The 19,581-nt window shown below is 41.2% G+C and overlaps 1 protein-coding gene across 1 annotated transcript in view; it reads left to right on the top strand.

Annotated features, from left to right (window-relative positions):
• Nucleotides 1–19,581, top strand: part of FAM107B (family with sequence similarity 107 member B) — a 187,525-nt gene that overhangs the window by 54,546 nt on the left and 113,398 nt on the right. The window contains exon 2 of the mRNA XM_012738003.3: nt 19,014–19,071. Within this exon, the coding sequence (XP_012593457.2) occupies nt 19,014–19,071 (58 nt within the window). The remainder of the gene's footprint in view (nt 1–19,013; nt 19,072–19,581) is intronic.

Below are 19,581 nucleotides of genomic sequence, written 5' to 3' on the forward strand. Positions count from 1 at the left end.
AATGAAAGATTAAAAAACACATGATTATCCCAACTGAGACAGAAAAAGCATTCAACAAAGTTCAACATTCTTTCTAGATACAATGTCTCAATAGTTTAGGTACAGAAGGAAAGTTCTTCAACGTAATAAAGGCCATTTATGAAAAAACCATAGCTAATAATATAATTAATGACCAATAAAAGAGAGTGTTTTCACTAAGATCTGATATAAAACAAGGCTGCCTACTCTCACCACATCCAATCAACACAGTACTAGAAGTACTAGCAAGAGCAATTATACAAGAAAAAGAAAGAACACACATCCAAATTGGAAGGGAAGAAATCAAAATTATCTCTATTTGCAGATGACATGATCCTATATGTAGAAAGCCCCAAAGATTCCACAAAAAAACTGTTAAAACTAATAAATAAATTCATAAAATTGCATGATACAAAATCAACATACAAAACCAGTGGCATTTCTATGCACCAGCAACAACCTAGCTGAAAAAAAAATCAAGAAAACAATTCCACGTATGACAGCATAAAAAAAATACTTAGGAATCAATGAAACCAAGGAGTTGAAAGATCTGTATACTGAAGACTATCAAACATTGATGAAAGAAATTGAAGAAGACTCAAATAAATGGAGAGGTATCCCAGGCTCATGGATTAGAAGAATTAATATTGTCAAAATGTTCATACTTCTCAAAGCAATATGCAGATTCATTGTAATCCCTATCATACTCTGAATTGCATTCTTCACAGAAATAGAATAAACAACCCTAATACTTGTATGTAATCACAAATGATCTCAAATAGCCAAAGCAATCTTGAGAAAAAAGAACTGGAGGTATATTACTTCCTGATTTAAAATTCTATTACAAAAATACAGTAGTTAAAACAGCATGGTACTAGCACACATAGGCCAGTGGGACAGAATGAAGAGCCCAGAAATAAATCAAAACATATATAGTCAACTAATTTTTGACAAGGGCACCTAGATGACACAATGGGGGAAAGAGTAGTCTCTTGAATAAATGGTGCTGGCAAAATCGGATTTCCACATGCAAAAGAATGAAATTGTACTCTTATCTTATACAATACATAAAAATCAACTCAAATTGGATAAAAGACCTAAATGTAAGACCTGAGACCATAAAATCCTTGGAAGAGAACACAGAGGGAAAGTTCCATGACGTTAGCCTTGGCAATGATTTTTTGGATATTACACCAAAAGCTCAGGCTACAAAAGTAAAACTAAACAAATGGGACAACATCCAACTAAGAAGCTTTTGTGCAGCAAAGGAAACAATCAACAAAATGAAAGGACAATCTAGGAATTGGGAAAATATTTGCAAACTATGCAACTGATAAGGGGTTAATATCCAAAATATATAAAGAACTCAGATAACTCAAGAAGAAAAAAACAACCTGATTTTAAAAATGGGCAAAGGACCCAAATAAATACATCTCCAAAGAAGATATAAAAATGGCCAACATATGACCAAGCAATCTCTATTCTGGGCATAAACTCAAAGAAAATAAAATCACACTTGGTAAAGACATCTGCACTTCCATGTTCATTGTAGCATTATTCATAATAGCCAAGGTATGGAAACAGCTGAAGTGTCCACTAACAGATGAATGGATAGAGAAACTGTGGGAGATATATACATTGTGGAATATTACTCGGCCTTGAAAAAGAAAATCTTGCCATTTGCAACAGCTTGGATGAAACTGGAGGATATTATGCTCAGTGAAATAGACCAGACTCAAAGAAAACTATCACAGATCTCACTTATATGTGAAATCCCTCCCCCCCAAAATGGCAAATACTGAATATAGAGATTAAAGAATAAAATAGTGGTCACCAGGTGTGACAGGAGTGGGGGAGGGGGAGGAAATAAGAGCATATAGTCAGTGGATACAAGGTAGCAGATATGTAGGATGAACAAATCTATCCATCTAATGTACAACATGATGACTATAGTTAATAAAATTGTATTTTGTTGGGGATTCCTGCTAAATGAGTGAATTTTAGCTGCTCTTGCCACAAACAAAAGCAACAATCCACAAAAAAAGGGTAACTATGTGAGATGATGGATATGTTAATTTGCTTCACTATAGTAACCATTTTAATATCTATATGTATCCTGTAACATCCTGTTGTATACCTTGAATAGTCACAATACAATTCGTGTTTAAAAACACACACACACGAACATAAGCAGACTGATTGGAAGTTAGAATTCCACTTGATTAAAAGCTTAAGTCCCTGAGACATCAGCTCTCTGTGCTGTAGTTCACCATTTTGGGGTTGATTTGCTAAATTTCTCCAAGAAAACAGAGGACCCGAGTGAAGACTGACTACGTCACCAGGGTTTTTGTATGGCCCTTCAGTGGCCTGTGCACCAAATGATCTCCTGAGGTTGTTTCTAGCTCTAAGATCAATAACTCCATGAATTACCTTTATTTGTTATGGCTCGTAAAAGTCACTGGCTGCATATTTTGTTCATAAAATATGGCACATAAAGGATCAGAGAGGTTAATTGAATAACTCAGACCCATGCAGCAAGACCACATTCGGCCTGCAACCAGACTTGGGCTATTTGAAGCTCAGAGACCCACTGCTTCACCCTTCCTTTGTTGATCAATTACATACAACACAGGGAGGGTGATCATTAATCTTCCAAATCGACACTTTGGGGAGTAAACCGGGACGCCATTAATATTCATGCTGAGATGACAGGCGTAAACCATGACATATGGGTACTTAAGCCTAGCGGGAGAGAGTAAGGTAGTTTTTTTTTTATGAAGGTATCAACGAGTCTTAAATTTGAATTCTGCAGAATTTATGGGGTACTTGAAATTTACAAGCATTTGTATTGCCTGCCACTCATAAAAACCCTCCTGTGTGATTAGCTTGGCTGTTCTTGTGCCCGAAGCCAGCATATAGTGAATCTCAAGTAGAACAGCCACAAATTCCGAACGTGTTTAATTCCCTTCTTAAACACATACCCCAATCTCTGCCACTGTCTCAAAGCAATAATTAGTAGATAGTTCAAAGGGAAAAGAGTGTCCACAGAAGCTAATCTTTGGTGTGCCCCTGGGGTGCACCTTGTTCCGCTTGCCCCTCTACTTTCTGTCTAATCCCAGAGCAAATTGTTAGCTGAGGTCTGATTCAACCCCGGGGAATCTGAGGGGGGTCCCCTTTTAGGTTGCTTCCCCAGCCTGTTTCTTACTGTGTAGACATAATCACAGGGATTAAACCAAAATTGCAGGATAGCCCTTTGCTTCCAAACCTATAATTGTCTCTTATTCTCCAAACACGCTTTGGTCTTGGCCAAAGCGGACTGTCTATTCTTGGGAGAGATGAAGCCATGGCACGGTCTAGAGTGGGGGTCTTGGGTGCAGACTCCGGTGCCAACCCAGCTGCTGTCTGCTCCTAGCTGTTTCATGTTTTAAGCCTCCATTTTTCTCTTCTGCAAAACAAGGAAGACAGCACCTTCATAGGGTTGTCATGAAGAATATTTAATACTGGGTGTAAAGCTTTCAGCTCACTGCCTGGCTTGCACCGAGGCTTTGTGATTTAGGAAAAGTTGGATCCCAAAGCTTTGGTCTCACTACTCAGCAGGTGAGGGAGTTTGACCCAGTGTGTGACCCACAGAACGCAGATCTGGTACTGATTGGGTCTGAGATTTCTTCCACTTGCTCTTTTACTGACGTGGACTTTGGAGACCTGAGCTAGACGAGATTGTACCCTCTGGGAATACAATCCCATCTCTCTCATTCTCCCATCACCCATAGCTATGGAGACTATATTTGCTGAACCTCAAATTAAAATATTACTATATGCTCTGAAACTAAAAAGGGATGTTGTAACTAACACTGTCTCAGAAAAGCCAGGAAGTGTGGGTTCCTTACCCACTGTCCTTTTCATGTCGTTGGCCATTGGTCAATAAATACCCGTGGAACGAATGAATGGACCAATCAGATATCATCACTACGGTCGCTGGCACAGATGCGGTTTTTGCATCCTGCCCTCCTCATTGTGTTTGCTGTATCAGTCAAAGTCCCTACAGGAAGTGGATGGCCCTGAAATGAGAATGATTCAAGGAGAGCTTAATAAAGGGACTATTTATGAAAGGGCAGGTGGGGCGTAATGAACTGCGAGGGACACTAGTAAGTGGGAGAGCAGTTAGCACTCCTGGGCCCAGAGGGATGAGGGGAGGAAGTAGAAACAGGAACCTAAGACAAAGAGCCTTTCATAGAGAGGACTGCCTTGCTGGGAGCCTTGGCCGTCAGTGACCTCAAGGTGAGAGCCAGTGGGTTAAGCACCTTGACCTTGCTCACATCTGCTTGTGATTCCCATGGAGACTGGACCCAACGAGACACCAGAGGGCAAGCGAACCCCTGATGTAATCCATCAACAGGCAGGAGCAGAAGGATGGGGCACATGAATATGGCGGGTACATGTGCTATCTCTGAGATGCAAGGTGTATTTCTTGGTTTTTGAGACAGAGTCTCGCTCTGTTGCCCTGGCTAGAGTGCAGTGGCATCATCATAGCTCACTGCAACCTCACACTTCTGGCTCAAGCGATCCTCCTGCCTCAGCCTCCTGGGTGGCTGGGACTACAGGTGCATGCACCACACCTGGATAATTTTTCTATTTTTTTGTACAGACAGGGTCTTGCTCTTGCTCTGATCTTGAACTCCTGGCCTCAAGCGATCCTCCCGCCTTGGCCTCCCAGGGTGCTAGGATTACATGCATGAGCCACTGTGCTCAGCCTGTATATTTTTTAAAGAAGGAATTAAAAGAGAAAAATATTATCAGAGGATTTGTTTCCTTATGAACCTCCCTACCTGGAAGCTAAGTGGGTACAAAGAAGATGGCGCATGTCACCCCCTCCACCTTCCCGGCACGTGCCATCTTCCCTGAGACGTCTTCCTCGTACTCTCCTCTCATCACCTTCAGACAAGAAGGTGTCCCTCCTCTGTACTCCTGGTCACCTTACCCTTCAGTCTACCCTAGCACTTCCCAGTTTGTAATGATTGGTTTCCTTCTCTGGGAGCTTCTTTTTTTTTTTTTTTTTTGAGACAGAGTCTCACTTTGTCGCCCAGGCTAGAGTGAGTGCCGTGGCGTCAGCCTAGCTCACAGCAACCTCAAACTCCTGGGCTCAAGCGATCCTCCTGCCTCAGCCTCCCGAGTAGCTGGGACTACAGGCATGCGCCACCATGCCCGGCTCATTTTTTCTATATATATTAGTTGGCCAATTAATTTCTTTCTATTTATAGTAGAGATGGGCTCTCACTCTTGCTCAGGCTGGTTTTGAACTCCTGACCTTGAGCAATCCGCCTGCCTCGGCCTCCCAGAGTGCTAGGATTACAGGTGTGAGCCACCGCGCCCGGCCTCTGGGAGCTTCTTGAGGACAAGGACTGCGTGTTGGTCCCCTGGTCTCTCCCACACTAGCCCAGTGGCATGCACATAGCAGGTGCTCAGCCACTGCTTGCTGAATGGCCGATGTTTCCCAGGGAATGGAGGAATGCTTGCTGTTGGATGGCAACAAAGTTCTCCCTCGGTTTTCTAAAGCTCAGAGTCGACCTCCTTCCCCAGTAAATCTCTCTCCTCCCCCTCAGAGCAGTAGGCGTGTTCAGACCCACAGAAAGAGGTCAAAGGGCACTGATGGGTTTGGACGTCTGGATGGAGTTAGCAGTGGCTGTGGGAAGCAGCAAGCTAGCAGGAAGGTGTGGGTGGGGAGGGTGGTCAGACTGTGGAATGATGTCTGGAAAGAGGAGACTCCCTTTATTAATTTCTTGTAAAGGCACCTTGGGCATGACTTAAATTTACTGAAATTCCCAGCAACACCCCCTCCCTTTCTGGAAGCTCTGAAAAAAAGAGAGATTGCAACAAATGGCACGTCTCCTGCTATAGAGATCAGAGGTAGCAACAGGAGGCGTGGGAAGGCTGAGCAATTGAGAATCTCTTCAGCAGACTTGCTGGTTGTTGTTTTCTTCACTTTTGGTTTGCTGCACGAATGTGTATTTGAGTGTGTACCTGCATGTGTGTGTATGCGTGTTTGTGTGTATTTGTGTGTGTATGCATGTATGTGTGTATATGTTTGAGTGTGTGTGTGCGTATGTTTATTAGGTGTGTTTGTGCATGTGAGTTACCCCAATCTTTAGTTCTAGAATAGTTCTATCAGACTCTATCCAGGAGTTAAGAATTGGACAGAGAAACATTTACAGGCAGAAAAGGAATGAAAATGGAAGTAAGTAACTCTTGGAAGTACTTTTCATTATAACCCATCCTTCTCCACCTCCACCTTCTCATTCCCTGGGTGGATTTTCCTGGGTGCTTCATGCAGACTTGAAACGCTCTGTAAGGGTGAGGTTAGTCCACTAACAAGAAATATCTGCTACATGATCGCTGTGCGCAAGGTGACCGGGATTCTATTCATTGTGTTGATTTTGTATTTGTCCAGAAATGCCTGGGTTCTGTTGAAGCCAAGAGATAAATACTGACCTTTATAATTATCTCCTTCCAAATAACAAGAGTGTTGAGCCTTCTGTTGTTCCAAAGAGCTCAGGATACGGTTCATGCTTCCTCTCTTCTTTCATCCGTAGCTATATTTGACCACGAGGCTGCAAAGAGCTGTTGTTCTTTCCTTTTTGTTAAGGATAAAATGAAGCCCCAGGATGTGTGAACTTGGTCAGGTTCACGTAATTATGTTAGACTGGAGTGTGGGTCTCCTGGCTCTCATTTTCCATGAGATAACTGTCTTTCTAAAATGAGGTCAACAAGGATTAATGGAAAGAACATCATTTTTTACAAAAATTATTTTATTACCAATAGCCTGAAAGGTGAGAGCTATATACTCACCCAAGGAAATCCTTAATCCCCTTATGAGGCTTTGCCAGGTTTGCTGAACATAAGTTTTCTTGAAATTCCTAAAAAGCAATGAGTTGCATGGCATGACTATAATTAAAAGAGCTGGCATAATTATATTCAAAAATAACATTGTTTTAAAAATTGCATTAAGAGATATGCTTCATCAGGGCTCTGTGTATTAGTGGGGCCTGGAAGACGGCTGGTTCTCTCCCTCTCTCTATTTCTGATTCTTTAGTCGGCATTGGACAACCCTAGTTTAGCATTTCTTCCCAGGATGAATTCAGACTGTATTTTCAGTTCACATGGGCAATTTGTGAATAGTATTTTGTTTCAACTCAAGCTTCAGGCAAGGAGCTTGGGTGTTGGAATTGAAGTCTACACTTCTTTACCATAACTCTAGCTTCAGCAAGGGCTAGGAAAATTTAGGGAAAAAAAATCACCACCAAGCTTCCATTTGTTCTGGAAGGTTCTAGAAGAAACCAAAAGCATGGTTGAATATCACTGCCTAGGGCTGTGGACTTCTGCTGGAAGACACAATTCCAGCTTCCACAAACACCAAGGCTTAGAATAAGTTCCGAGAGGAAGATTGATCAGGATATGGAAGCTGGAACTCAGAAATAGTCTCCAGGATTCTCACGAAAGCTCCAAGGATATGCTCATCCTGGGGCAGTTTGAGGCTCCTGATAGCTCGTCTCCTACTACTCTCTGCCTGAACTTTGAGGGAGCAACAGGTGCCCACTGGAGACTATCCCACTGTGCTCCCCCAGTGATGTGTGAGCAGGGGGGCCCGTCTTGCCTTTCTTTACTCGTGTGTGGTTGTGGGGTTCAAATTCCTCCTGTGGAAACTGGGGACAACCTGCTCTTTCCATGACACAAAGTTATTGAAGCAGTCAAAGGAGATCATGGATTAAGTAGCACCTTATAAATGGAGAGGTACCCAATAGATATGAGGTATTACTAATTTTGTGAACCAATGTGGAGACAGAATAAAAAATGGTGCCCCAGTTTCCAGCAAAAACCCTCATTCTCTCATGCACGATGTGTTTATGAAATCCTTTTGGCACCGTACTGTAGTCTGAATGGTTTTTTTTGTCCCCCAAAATGCATATGTTGAACTCCTAAGCCCCAAGGTGATGGTATTAGGAGGTGAGGCCTTTGGAAAGTGATGAGGTTATAAGGATAGAGCATCCATGAATGGAATTAAGTTCTTTTTAAAATTTTTATTTCAAACTATTATGGGGGTACAAATGTTTTCAGTTACATGGATTGCTTTCGTAATGCTTGAGTCAGAGTTAAAAGTGTGCCTGTGACCCAGATGGTGGGGTAGGTACCCGTTAGGTAGGTTTTCTCCCATCCCCTCCTCCCCCTCCCTTCTGCTTGATCTCAAATTAATGCTATTTTAAAAGAGACCCAAGGGAGCTTATTCACTCCTTCTTACATGCAAGGATACAACTGAGAAGGCACCATCTGTGAACAAGGAGGGCGGCTCTCCCCAGACACTGAATCTGCCATTGCCTTGATCTTGGACTTCCCAGCCCCTAGAACCATGAGAAATAAGTTTCTGTTGTTTATAAGTCACCCAGTCTACAGTATTCTGTTAGCAGCCCAAATAGACTAAAACAGACATCTCTCTAAAACTGTGCATTGTTTTCCAGGGATATGTAGCAGTGTGCCCTAAAGCACTTGAAGCCATGTGGTACGCGTGCATAGCTTCCTAGATCTTCAGTTTTACACAAAAAGATTTTTGGGAGAAATGTATTTCTTTAAAACAAACATAGTTCATTCATTTATTTATCTATTCATTCAATAAGTGTTTACAGAATGCCTGCAGAGTAGAATGAGATGCTATAAGTAGCCGAAGAGCCACGATTCTCTCTTGTCACTCACTCATGGTCTATAACACATACACTCCATGCAATATATTTAATTTTCAGCTTATCGCTAAAGGCAACAAGTCTCACTTCTTCTATTCTCCAGGAATTTGAGAAGAGTTTACTTTAATTCAGATAATTTTTGCAATCGTTGTGGAACTTTGGACTTCAGAGTAGGAGGTTGAATTACAGCCAAAAGATTGTGTCAAACTTCCCTATGCAACTGGGTATGAAATTTCCACCATGTGATCAATGTTGTTTTGCTCCTGTGGTTTTCTTGGCGTGGAGCTCTCTAACCCTCAAAACACACAATAGTCTGTCTTTGTAAAGGCCTCTCCTAACAGTGAAGAACAGTCCCTCATTCCTTTGCAGAACTGTGCCACCTACACTCTTCCTTACCTTGAAGTTCTGTTCAGTTAATCCTTCCACTAAGAAGAGCTATTCAACAACTTTGCTTTTCTTCCCACTGAAGATTAAATTTTTCAAACATCAAAATAACACTACCAAGGAGCTAACATTAAGGAAGGCAGTGTGATATTGATGAAGGAGCAGGTGCTTTGAGCCAGGCAGATGGCATGAATTCTTGCTCCACTTAAAAAGCATGTACTCTTAGACAAAAGTCATCACCCCTCTGGTCCCTCTTCTGTATAATGGGGGCACAAATGTCTACACTGCAGTTGCTCAGATAGTGCTTTTCAATCTTTGCTATAGGAGTGCTTTGTATGTCAGAGATCCCATGTCCAAACTTCCTTGACATTTCCTGTTTATTCTACACATTTGTACCTATTCTATATACCCTTCTGCACTGGAGTCAGTCTTGTTTCAATGTACAAACAATGTTCCCCCCCCCCCCAAATCTTTGAGTAAAATCGATGCTCCCATAAGAGATCTTGCATAACTCCAGCACATGACAGCATAACTCTAGGATATACGTATATTCTAGAAGTATGGTTATTAAGATGATGCTCAAGGCTGAAAATTCTCAACAGGTGTGCATCTGTAAGAACATATTGGCTGTTAAAATATTCAATCTATTTGTTTCCACTCATAAAATTGGTGCTTCCCGGGCCCTTGAGTGATGCCCATTTCCTGTATCACCCCCCCTCCCTGGACCCCTGAACTCTGCATGGTCCAGGGACTAATGTGTTAAGGTCTGTACCCCAGAAACTCCGGGAACCACCCTGTTCCCACTAGCCTGTGCCATTCATGCTGTTAAATGTTTTGAATGCCATCCCATATTACATGAAACCTGTATGAAGCCCCTGGGATAAGCAAGTCACTAAATAAACAGGAGATATCTTTAGTCTCATGGGGGTGATTAGAATTCAGTCTGCTTGGGAGTAAACCATTGTGTTGTGCATGTTTATTTATTTTTTTATTTATTTGAGACAGAGTCTTACTTTTGTTGCCCAGGCTAGAATGCCATGGCGTCAACCTAGCTCACAGCAACCTCAAACTCCTGGGCACAAGCAATCATTCTGCCTCAGCCTCCTGAGTAGCTGGGACTACAGGCATGCACCACCATGGTTGGCATATATATATTTATATATATTTTGTAGTTGTCCAGCTAATTGCTTTCTATTTTTAGTAGAGATGGGGTCTCACTCTTGCTCAGGCTGGTCTCGAACTCCTGAGCTCAAACGATCCGCCCACCTCAGCCTCCCAGAGTGCTAGGATTACTGGCGTGAGCTACTGCGCCCAGCCGTGTTGTGCATGTTTAGAACAGCACTGTGGCCTGTGGCCGGCGTCCCTTGCTCCTCTGCTTTCGGAGACAGTCTTCTTTCCCTTGGAGAGCTTTGCCTTCCCCATTCCATGAGGTTCTGGGAGGCTTCCAATCACAGCACCCCCTTTCTCCCTCCAGGGGCTCTGGAAATGGGCAGTGATTTGGTTCTGGAAAATCAAAGCCCCCACCAACTCCCCACTACTGGGAGTAGTGATGGGCATGTGCCTGTGGCTCAGGGTACATGTGTGACCCAAGATGGACCAGTCAGAGTCTTGTCCTGGAACTCTGTCTATGGATGTAGGGACTGAGAAGCTCCTTGTCCCCCTTTGAAACATGAGCCAAAAGGATGTGACCCCAGAGCTCCTGGTGACTTTGACCGTCCTATAAAGGAGAAAGGCTTCTTGGAGGAACTGCTCCAAGAAGTACCTAGAGTGACATGTTTGAATTTTTATTTTGGGATGTGTTATTATGTTGGGCATTAAACACAGATATGAAGTAGGGGAACAACTGAATTCATCCAACAGTTGTTTGGTAAGTTTGGTAAACACCTATTTAGGGAGAGGATAGACCCTGAATGCAGCTTGAAAGAGGAAGCCCAGGCTCTGCTCTGGAAGAACCTATAATTTAGTGGGATAGAAAGGGCTTAGATATGGGATTCCATCAAAAATTAAACATATTTTTATTAGTCACAATGCAACACAGTAAGAGAGACTCTTGGCGTTAGAATGGTGGGTGTTGGATATCAGTTTCTAAAATGATTTCCAATAAGAGACTCTTCATATCCATCAAAATGTGGAATTAGCTGCTACTAGAGAGGTCGTAATAAAACTTTCAGACTTTAACACATTAACTGGCTGAAACATTTTTGGGGATAATTTTGAATCTGCATCAAAGGCCTCAAAGCTACTTGTGGTCTTTGATCCACAATCCTACCCTTGAAATGCTAATCTAAAATTATTTGAAATGAGAAAAAAAAATATTAAGTAAAAAGCTACACACCAAAAGATGTTCTTTGTAGTATAGCTCATCATAGAGAGAACTTGAAAATTGCTTAAGTATTTGGTGATAGGGAAATAATTATTTAAAATTAAAATTCAATCTTCTTAGAAAGGAATGAGTCATGTTTGGACCCATTTTCCAAATGGAGGAAGTTGAGGCCAAGAATCAGTTACAGACTTGGTACAAAGGGTGGAGCCAGATAGAACCAGGTGATGTCAGGAATATGGAGGAATAGAAAGTTCCTGACCCTTCTCCACCCACAGATGCACCAAATAAACATCTGCCCATGGACTGATTCCCTCTGCGAGAAAGTCAGAGACCAGTTGAGAGGCTCCTACGCACCGGGAAACTGAGAAAACATTCACAGTGAGTGGGTAGGAAAAGCTGAGGGACACTTGGGCATGGATCCCTCCCTGGGCACTGTACCATCAAATTGGGAAAGGAATTCCCAATGCCCAGCTTTTGGGTGAAGGTCTGGGCCCCACATACAGGGCCCTAACCCTAAAATTTTCCCATAGCTTGACACTTAATTCACCAACCTTGACAGTGGAGGGAATTACATGCATGTTTGTCTCCCTAGACTGTAGAGGGGAAAATAGTTTACTATGGGCATGTAAGAACTTTCAGGGACTTTATACCCCTGGGATCAGTGCAGAGAAGGAGATTAAAAGCACACACACAGTACTTTCTTTTTTTAAATAAAACACACCTTCAGAGGCTATCTGATGGGCTGGATTCTAACTAACTTGCACGGAAGAATTATAGAGAGTCAATTATTAACCCACCAGCAGTCAGGAAGGAGTTTGCACTCACACCAAGAGCCTCAACCCTTATAACATCTACCTAAAAGACTGAACACCCTAAATCTCCTAGCTCAGGGAGCAGAAAGGACAGGCAAACACATGTCTTTCTAGATTGCAGGGGAAAAAAAGCAGTCCTTTTTTTATATACCAGTGTGCAAGCTCTTCAAAGCTGTGGTCCCCAACCCGTGGGCTGCAGCGCTGTACAAGTCTGTGGCTTGTTACGAACCGGGCCACACATCACTGCCTGAACTCTGCCCCTTCCATCCATGGAAAAAAATGTCTTCCATGAAACTTGGAAACTGGGCTATGCAGCAGGAGGTGAGTGGCAGGCAAGTGAGTGAAGCTTCATCTGTATGTACAGCTGCTTCCCATTGCTCATAACACCACCTGAGCCCACCACTCCCCCAGACCATGGAAAAATTCTCTTCTATGTAACTGGTCCCTGGTGCCAAAAAGGTTGGGGACTGCTGCTTTCAAGGATTCCATCCCCTACAGAGTACTGCCTAGAAGGGGCCTAAAAATTAGAGCCCCTTGTATATTCTGGATATTAACGCCCTGGTGGATGAATACCTTGCAAATAATTTCTCCCACTCTGTATGTTGTTGCTTCACTTTGTTGATTGTTTTCTTTGCTATGAAGAAATCTTTTAGTTTAATATCATTCCATTTGTCTATTTCCACTTTTGTTCTGCTGTGTTTTTGAGATATCCATAAAATCTTTGTCAGGAACAATGTCCTGAAACATTTCTCCTATGTTTACTTCTAGTAGTTTCATAGTTTGGGGTCTTATATTTAAGTCTTTAATGCATTCTGTGGTGATTTTTGTATATAATGAGAGAGAGGGGTCGAATTTCATTCTTCTGCATATGCATAGCCACTTTTCCCAGCACCATTTATTGCATAGAGTCTCCATACTAAAACAACTCAACAGCAAAAAAACCAAATAATCCAATTAAAAAATAGGCAAATGATCTGAATAGACATTTCTCAAAATAAAACATACACAATAAATAAATCATACAAGTGACCAACAAATATATGAAAAAATTCTCAACATCACTAATCATCAGGGAAATGGAAATCAAAACCACAATGAACCAGTTAGAATAGTTATTATCGCCGGGCGCGGTGGCTCACGCCTGTAATCCTAGCTCTCTGGGAGGCCGAGGCGGGCGGATTGCTCAAGGTCAGGAGTTCAAAACCAGCCTGAGCAAGAGCGAGACCCCGTCTCTACTATAAATAGAAAGAAACTAATTGGCCAACTGATATATATATATAAAAATTAGCCGGGCATGGTGGCTCATGCCTGTAGTCCCAGCTACTCGGGAGGCTGAGACAGAAGGATCGCTCGAGCCCAGGAGTTTGAGGTTGCTGTGAGCTAGGCTGACGCCACGGCACTCACTCTAGCCTGGGCAACAAAGCAAGACTCTGTCTCAAAAAAAAAAAAAAAAAAAAAAAAAAAGAATAGTTATTATCAAAAAGATAAAAAAAATAACAAATGCTGGTGAGGGTGCGGAGAAGGGAAACTCTTATACACTGTTGGTGGTAGTGCAAGTTAGTATAGCCACTATGAAAAACACTATGGAGGTTCTCAAAAAACTAAAAATAGAACTACCATATGATCCAGCAATCCAATTATACAAAGGAAAGGAAATCAGTCTGTCAAAGAGATATCCGCACCCCCATGTTTATTGCAGCACCATTCACAATAGCCAAGATATGAAATCAACCTAAGTGTCCATCAATAGATGAATGGATAAAGAAAATGTGGTATAAATGCACAATGGAATATTAGTCACACATAACAAAGAATGAAACCCTATCATTTACAGCTATATGGATGGAACTGCAGGTCATTATGATTAGTGAAATAAGCCAGGCACAGAAAGACAAATATCACATGTTCTGACTCATGTACGGAGCTAAAAAAGTTGATCTCATAGAAGTAGAGAATAGAATAGTGGTTCCCAGAGGCTGGGGAAGGGTAAGGAGAGAGGAGGAGAGAGAGAAGTTAACTAATAAGTACAAAATTATAGTTAGACAGGAGGAATAAGTTCCAGTGTTCTATAATATAGTAGGGTGACTATAGTTAACAGTAATTTATTTTGTATTTCAAAATAGCTAGAAGAGAGGATTTTGAATGTTTTCACCACAAAGAAAAGATATTTGAGGTGATGAATATGCCAATTATCCTGATTTGATCATTACTTGCTTATACATGGATTGAAATGTCACATGTACCCTGTAAATATGTGTAATTATTATGTGTCAATTTAAAAAAATGGAACCATGCCTCCTTAATCCTTGGTCAGGATTTCTATCTCTTTCTCACACAAACTACCTACTTGCTTCTAAACCCGCTTCCCTGGAGTGAAATGCTGATTGCCAGTATTGCCAAACTATGAGGCCAAAGTAAAATGAATTATTGTTAGTGATTTATATTAGTGAAATTATTTTGTTCATGTTTTTGAAAGGTTTTTTTTCCTTTTCTGTTTTCTTTTCTTTTTTTAAACACAATGTCCAACCAGGTGAATCATAGGAAAAGGAACTAATGTGTATCAAAATCATACCTTGAACTCACTAGGTGTAAACTCAGGTGTGGGTTAGTGTTGGCCTTTCAATCAAACACCTTGGGATTAGTTCTCAAAGGAGATATAGTCATGTACCACATAACATGTTGGTCAACGATGGACCCCAATACCACACCATTCCCATAAGACTATATAATGCTGTGTTTTTACTGTACCTTTTCTATGTTTAGATATGTTTAGATGCACGAATACCTACCACTATTTTACACTTGCCTACAGGGTTTAGTACAGAAATATGCTGTACAGGTTTGCAGCCTAAGAGTGACATGCTGTACCATATAGTCTAGGTGTGCAGTAGGCTATATCACAAGAGTTGTGTAAATACACTCTAGGATGTTCACACAATGGCAAAATTGCCTAATGATGCGTTTCTCAGAATATATCTCCATTGTTAAGGGACAGATGATAGTAGATGAAAAGTCCAATTTTTTGATAAACTTTAATAGTACCCTCTTGGTACATTATTACGGTCACATTCAATTTAGTGGCACTGCAAAGCGTGATGGAATGTGAGGTACACAACCAAAGATCCGCACACCTGACTCCTGGCTTCCCAGAGCTCGTGTTCTTACATTGACAAATCAGCTAGGACTTGTTCTGTTAGAAGGGACAGAAAATCTGATAGAAATTAGTTTGATTAAAAAAAGAAATATATACATTTAAAAATAAAAGGAACATATTAGCTGACTTATGCTGAAAAGCCCAGGATGAAGCCTGCATCAGGCATGGCTGCACTGGGGGCTCAATGGATGTCACCAGGACAAAATATCAGTCCATCTCTTGGCTCTGTCTACTGTGTGGGCTTCAGTCTCAGCCCCACGTGACAGCAATTTGGTGGCAACAGCCACAGCTACAACTTCTACAGTTGTCTCTGGTCTCCAGTGTAAGAATAGGAGCCATATTCCCAGAAGTCTGGGTCACATGACCGCTCTGTACCAATCAGAGGGAGGTGGGCGTAGGCCTGGGTCACAGGCTCCACCCCTGCAGTGGGGGGCAGGGAGCATGGGGCCAGTTTCATGGACCACAGGAAACCACAGAAGACCACAGTTCCTTAAGAGTGGGATGAGATGGCTTTAAAGAGGAAATCAGGACACACTTACTAGACAGAGAGTGAGTGAATGCCCAGCAGTGAAATCAAGAGATGTCTGCTACAGTTGGACTGTTGTCATTTTATTCTAGCCTTGCTGGGAAAAAGCTACTAAGAACAAATTCAGCAAATCACAGACTTTCACTGAAGGGAAGAGACACAAGGATCTGAGGAGCTCAGCCTCTTTTCTTTAAATAGAAAATAGTTTATGCTATCGAAGACAGATGTTTGTTGATCCTGTGCTGAGAGCTCTCCAGCCAGGAGGATTCCAGACACTCTTCCCCCTACAGATTGTCTCGGGGCTTTGAAACTCTTACTAAAGAGAAACCTCGGGATGGGGCTATTTAAAATAGAGTAATAAATATGTTTGGAAGAAGGCTAAGGGCTGTTCTTTCACAATTCTGGAATTCAGAGCAATAAAAAAGTAAACAGTCTTATTGGCTCAAAGGGGAGAATCTTTTCATCTCTGAAACAACTTTATTTGGATTATTTTGACATCTCAAGAGACTGTCCCCGTGGCTGTGTTATAAAATAACTCCTCGTGTTTTTATCGTACACTGTTCTGTTGGGCCTTGTGAAACAAGAAATTACTTCCTGCATTTAGTTGCTGTGTGGTGGGGGCTTTTCTATAATTTATGTGTCCTTTGGTATACTATTAATTCACACCCTTTTTAAAACATGTAACTTTAGAAGCAGGTTGCATTAAAATTTCTTATAAGAAATAAATTTGAGATAATTGGACTGAAGCCTTGTTTACCCAAATTGCCCATGCCAACACTATTACTTCATGGGTTTTAAAAGTAGGACAAATTTCTGGAATTGGTCTTTGACGATGACCATTTATTTGGAGATGATTTTTGATCATCTGGAAAAACATTTTTTCCCAACACAGGTAAAATTAATTCCCTTATGAGCTGATTCTGACAGGTGTTTAATGAAACTACTCTTTATAAATTGAAGATGACATCTCTTTAAAATTTTTTTTTATTGATACATAATATTTGTACATATTTATGGGGTACATGTTATATTTTGTTGTGTTCATAGGATGTGTAATGATCAAGTTAGGGTATTTAAGACACCCGTGACTTTATTTGTCATTTCTATGTGTTGGGAACATTCCAGGTCCTCTTCCTTAGCTATTTTGATACAATACAGTGTTGTTAACTGTAGTCACCTACTCTGCTATTGAACATTAGAACTTACTCCTTTTACCTAAGTGTGTGTTTGTACCCATTAACCCTTTGCACTCGGATGTCGAATGTGGATAATGTCAAGTGGATAAAAAGAAAAAAAGCAAACGAGTGCAAAGGGTTAACCAACCTTGTCTCATCAACCTCCTACCCTTCCCAGATTCTGCTATCATCTCTACTCCCATGAGATCAATTTTTTTAGCTCCTACATAGGAGTGAGAACATGTGATATTTGTCTTTCTGTGCCTGGCTTATTTTTTGTAACCCAATGACCTCCCGTTCTATCCATGTTGCTGCAAATGACAGAATTTCATTCTTTGTTATGTCTGAATAGTTTTCCATCGTGTAAATATACCACATTTTCTTCAGCCATCTTTTGATGAACACGTAGGTTGATTTCATGTCTTTGCTATTGTAAGTAGTGCTGTAATAAACATGGGAGTACATGTTTATTTGTACTAATGATTTCCTTTGAAAAGGACATTTTTTAAAAAGCTTCATAACTGAGCTCAAGAATCTGGTGGTTTCTGATCCAGATCAGATATTACCTAAGAACTAGCAAATTTTGAGCAAATTTGGGAGTGTTTCTATCATAGCAAATATCAGTTTTTGAGTTCAATTGTTCCACTCTGGTTACAGAATAGCCCCAGTTTTATTTATTTATTTATTTAGAGACAGAGTCTCACTCTGTTACCCTGGCTAGAGTGCCATGGCATCAGCCTAGCTCACGGCAACCTCAAACTCCTGGGCTCAAGCAATCCTCCTGCCTCAGCCTCTCAAGTAGCTGGGACTACAGGCATGCGCCATCATGCCCAGCTAATTTTTTCTATATTTTTAGTTGGCCAATTAATTTCTTTCTATTTTTTGTAGAGGTTGGGTCTCACTCTTGCTCAGGCTGGTTTCAAACTCCTGACCTTGAGCGATCCTCCCACCTCAGCCTCCCAGAGTGCTAGGATTACAGGCATGAGCCACCGCGCCCGGCTCCCCAGTTTTTATTGATGGAACCTCACATCCATGTGCTTTACTATGGCCTAGAATATCTTCTATTGAGTTAATTTCTTAGAAAGAACAAAGTATGCACAGAAAGCCTGTCAGGCTAGGAAAGAAGCCGAGTAGGCAACCCTCTGCAGTGTAATTCAAGAGTTGTTAGACAGGATCTTGCTTAAAGATTAAGATCCCTTTGAGATAGCTCATAACAGGCACTCAACAAATATCTGTTCAGTGAAGGGAAAAATAAAAGAATGAATCAGCATAAAGTCATCTTGTAGACAAGTTAGAAAAGTATCATTTAGACATTCCTCTTCATTTACTTCCCTCACTTCTAACAAGGTCCACTTTTATCAGTGTTTTAGCAGTGACAATTGTCATCAAAGAATATTATGCCAGGACTGAGAAAAGAATGTGTATACTCACCTTCCCAGAGATAAAAATAACTGTGGACAGTGAGAGAACTTTCAAAAGTACATGAATCAGCTCCTTGAATTGCGAAAAATAAAACTTTCTTTGTTCCACCGTACTGGCAGAACTTCTATGTCATAGAGAGACACACCACCATGATGCTAAGTGATGAGGGCCCCCAAATGTGTTAGTCGTAGGGGGACCCTGGGTTTTACTACTCCAATGACAATATTCATAGACACTACCATGTGAATGGTACCCTGGAATTGTGTAACCTGACATCCCCATAGTTACTCTGCTTGAAACCTGTTGTTGGATTTGTAGCTTGTCCAAAACCTCAGTTCTTTAGGGCTTGGTCTAATTTTTTTCAGGTCTTGATCTCTTAGGAATTAGAAAGTTTGCAGAAAGTATTATTGCTTTAAATTAATGCATTATTTTTACTTTCTCCTGTTTTTCTGGTTTGTGGGGCTGGAATCTAGGAAGAAGGATTTCAAGAAGAACCTAAACGCCTCGAGTCAGAACAGAAGATGACCTCAGGTAGAGTAATTCAGTGTGATTTCCACCTTTTCTGGGCTGCTCTTGCTGACAGCATGTCTCAGAGGCTCTGCAGATCGCAGAGGAAAATCTGCATGTTCCAAATGATTGGAAACACGACTAGAAATGTCACATGTGATGGATTCCAGGCGCAACATCTGGGCAATCTGCTCATGGTGCAGAAAATAGCTTGTTCTCGTCTTTGTCTTCTTTCTTTTATTGATTACAGTTCTTGATGAACAAACGCTTACAAAGAAGTAGATGATGATAATGAAGAAGAAATTTCATATTCAATAACGCTAAAATAAGGAGTGCAGTTATTTCTTGAAATATTTATGATTATCTTGGAAAATGTTATTTGGATAAGTTTGCGGGGGTTTTTTGATGTTCGTGGATAAAGTATGCAGCTTTGCTAAAGTGATTTCCCCCATAATAGGACTTCCTATGAGATAATGTGAAAGGAAACAAATGGCGAGTGAGTTTATAACTTAGTTTATGGCTAGGATCGGTAAT

The sequence above is a fragment of the Microcebus murinus genome, chromosome 25 (assembly GCF_040939455.1).
Source record: "Microcebus murinus isolate Inina chromosome 25, M.murinus_Inina_mat1.0, whole genome shotgun sequence".
In the NCBI taxonomy this organism is placed as follows: domain Eukaryota; kingdom Metazoa; phylum Chordata; class Mammalia; order Primates; family Cheirogaleidae; genus Microcebus; species Microcebus murinus.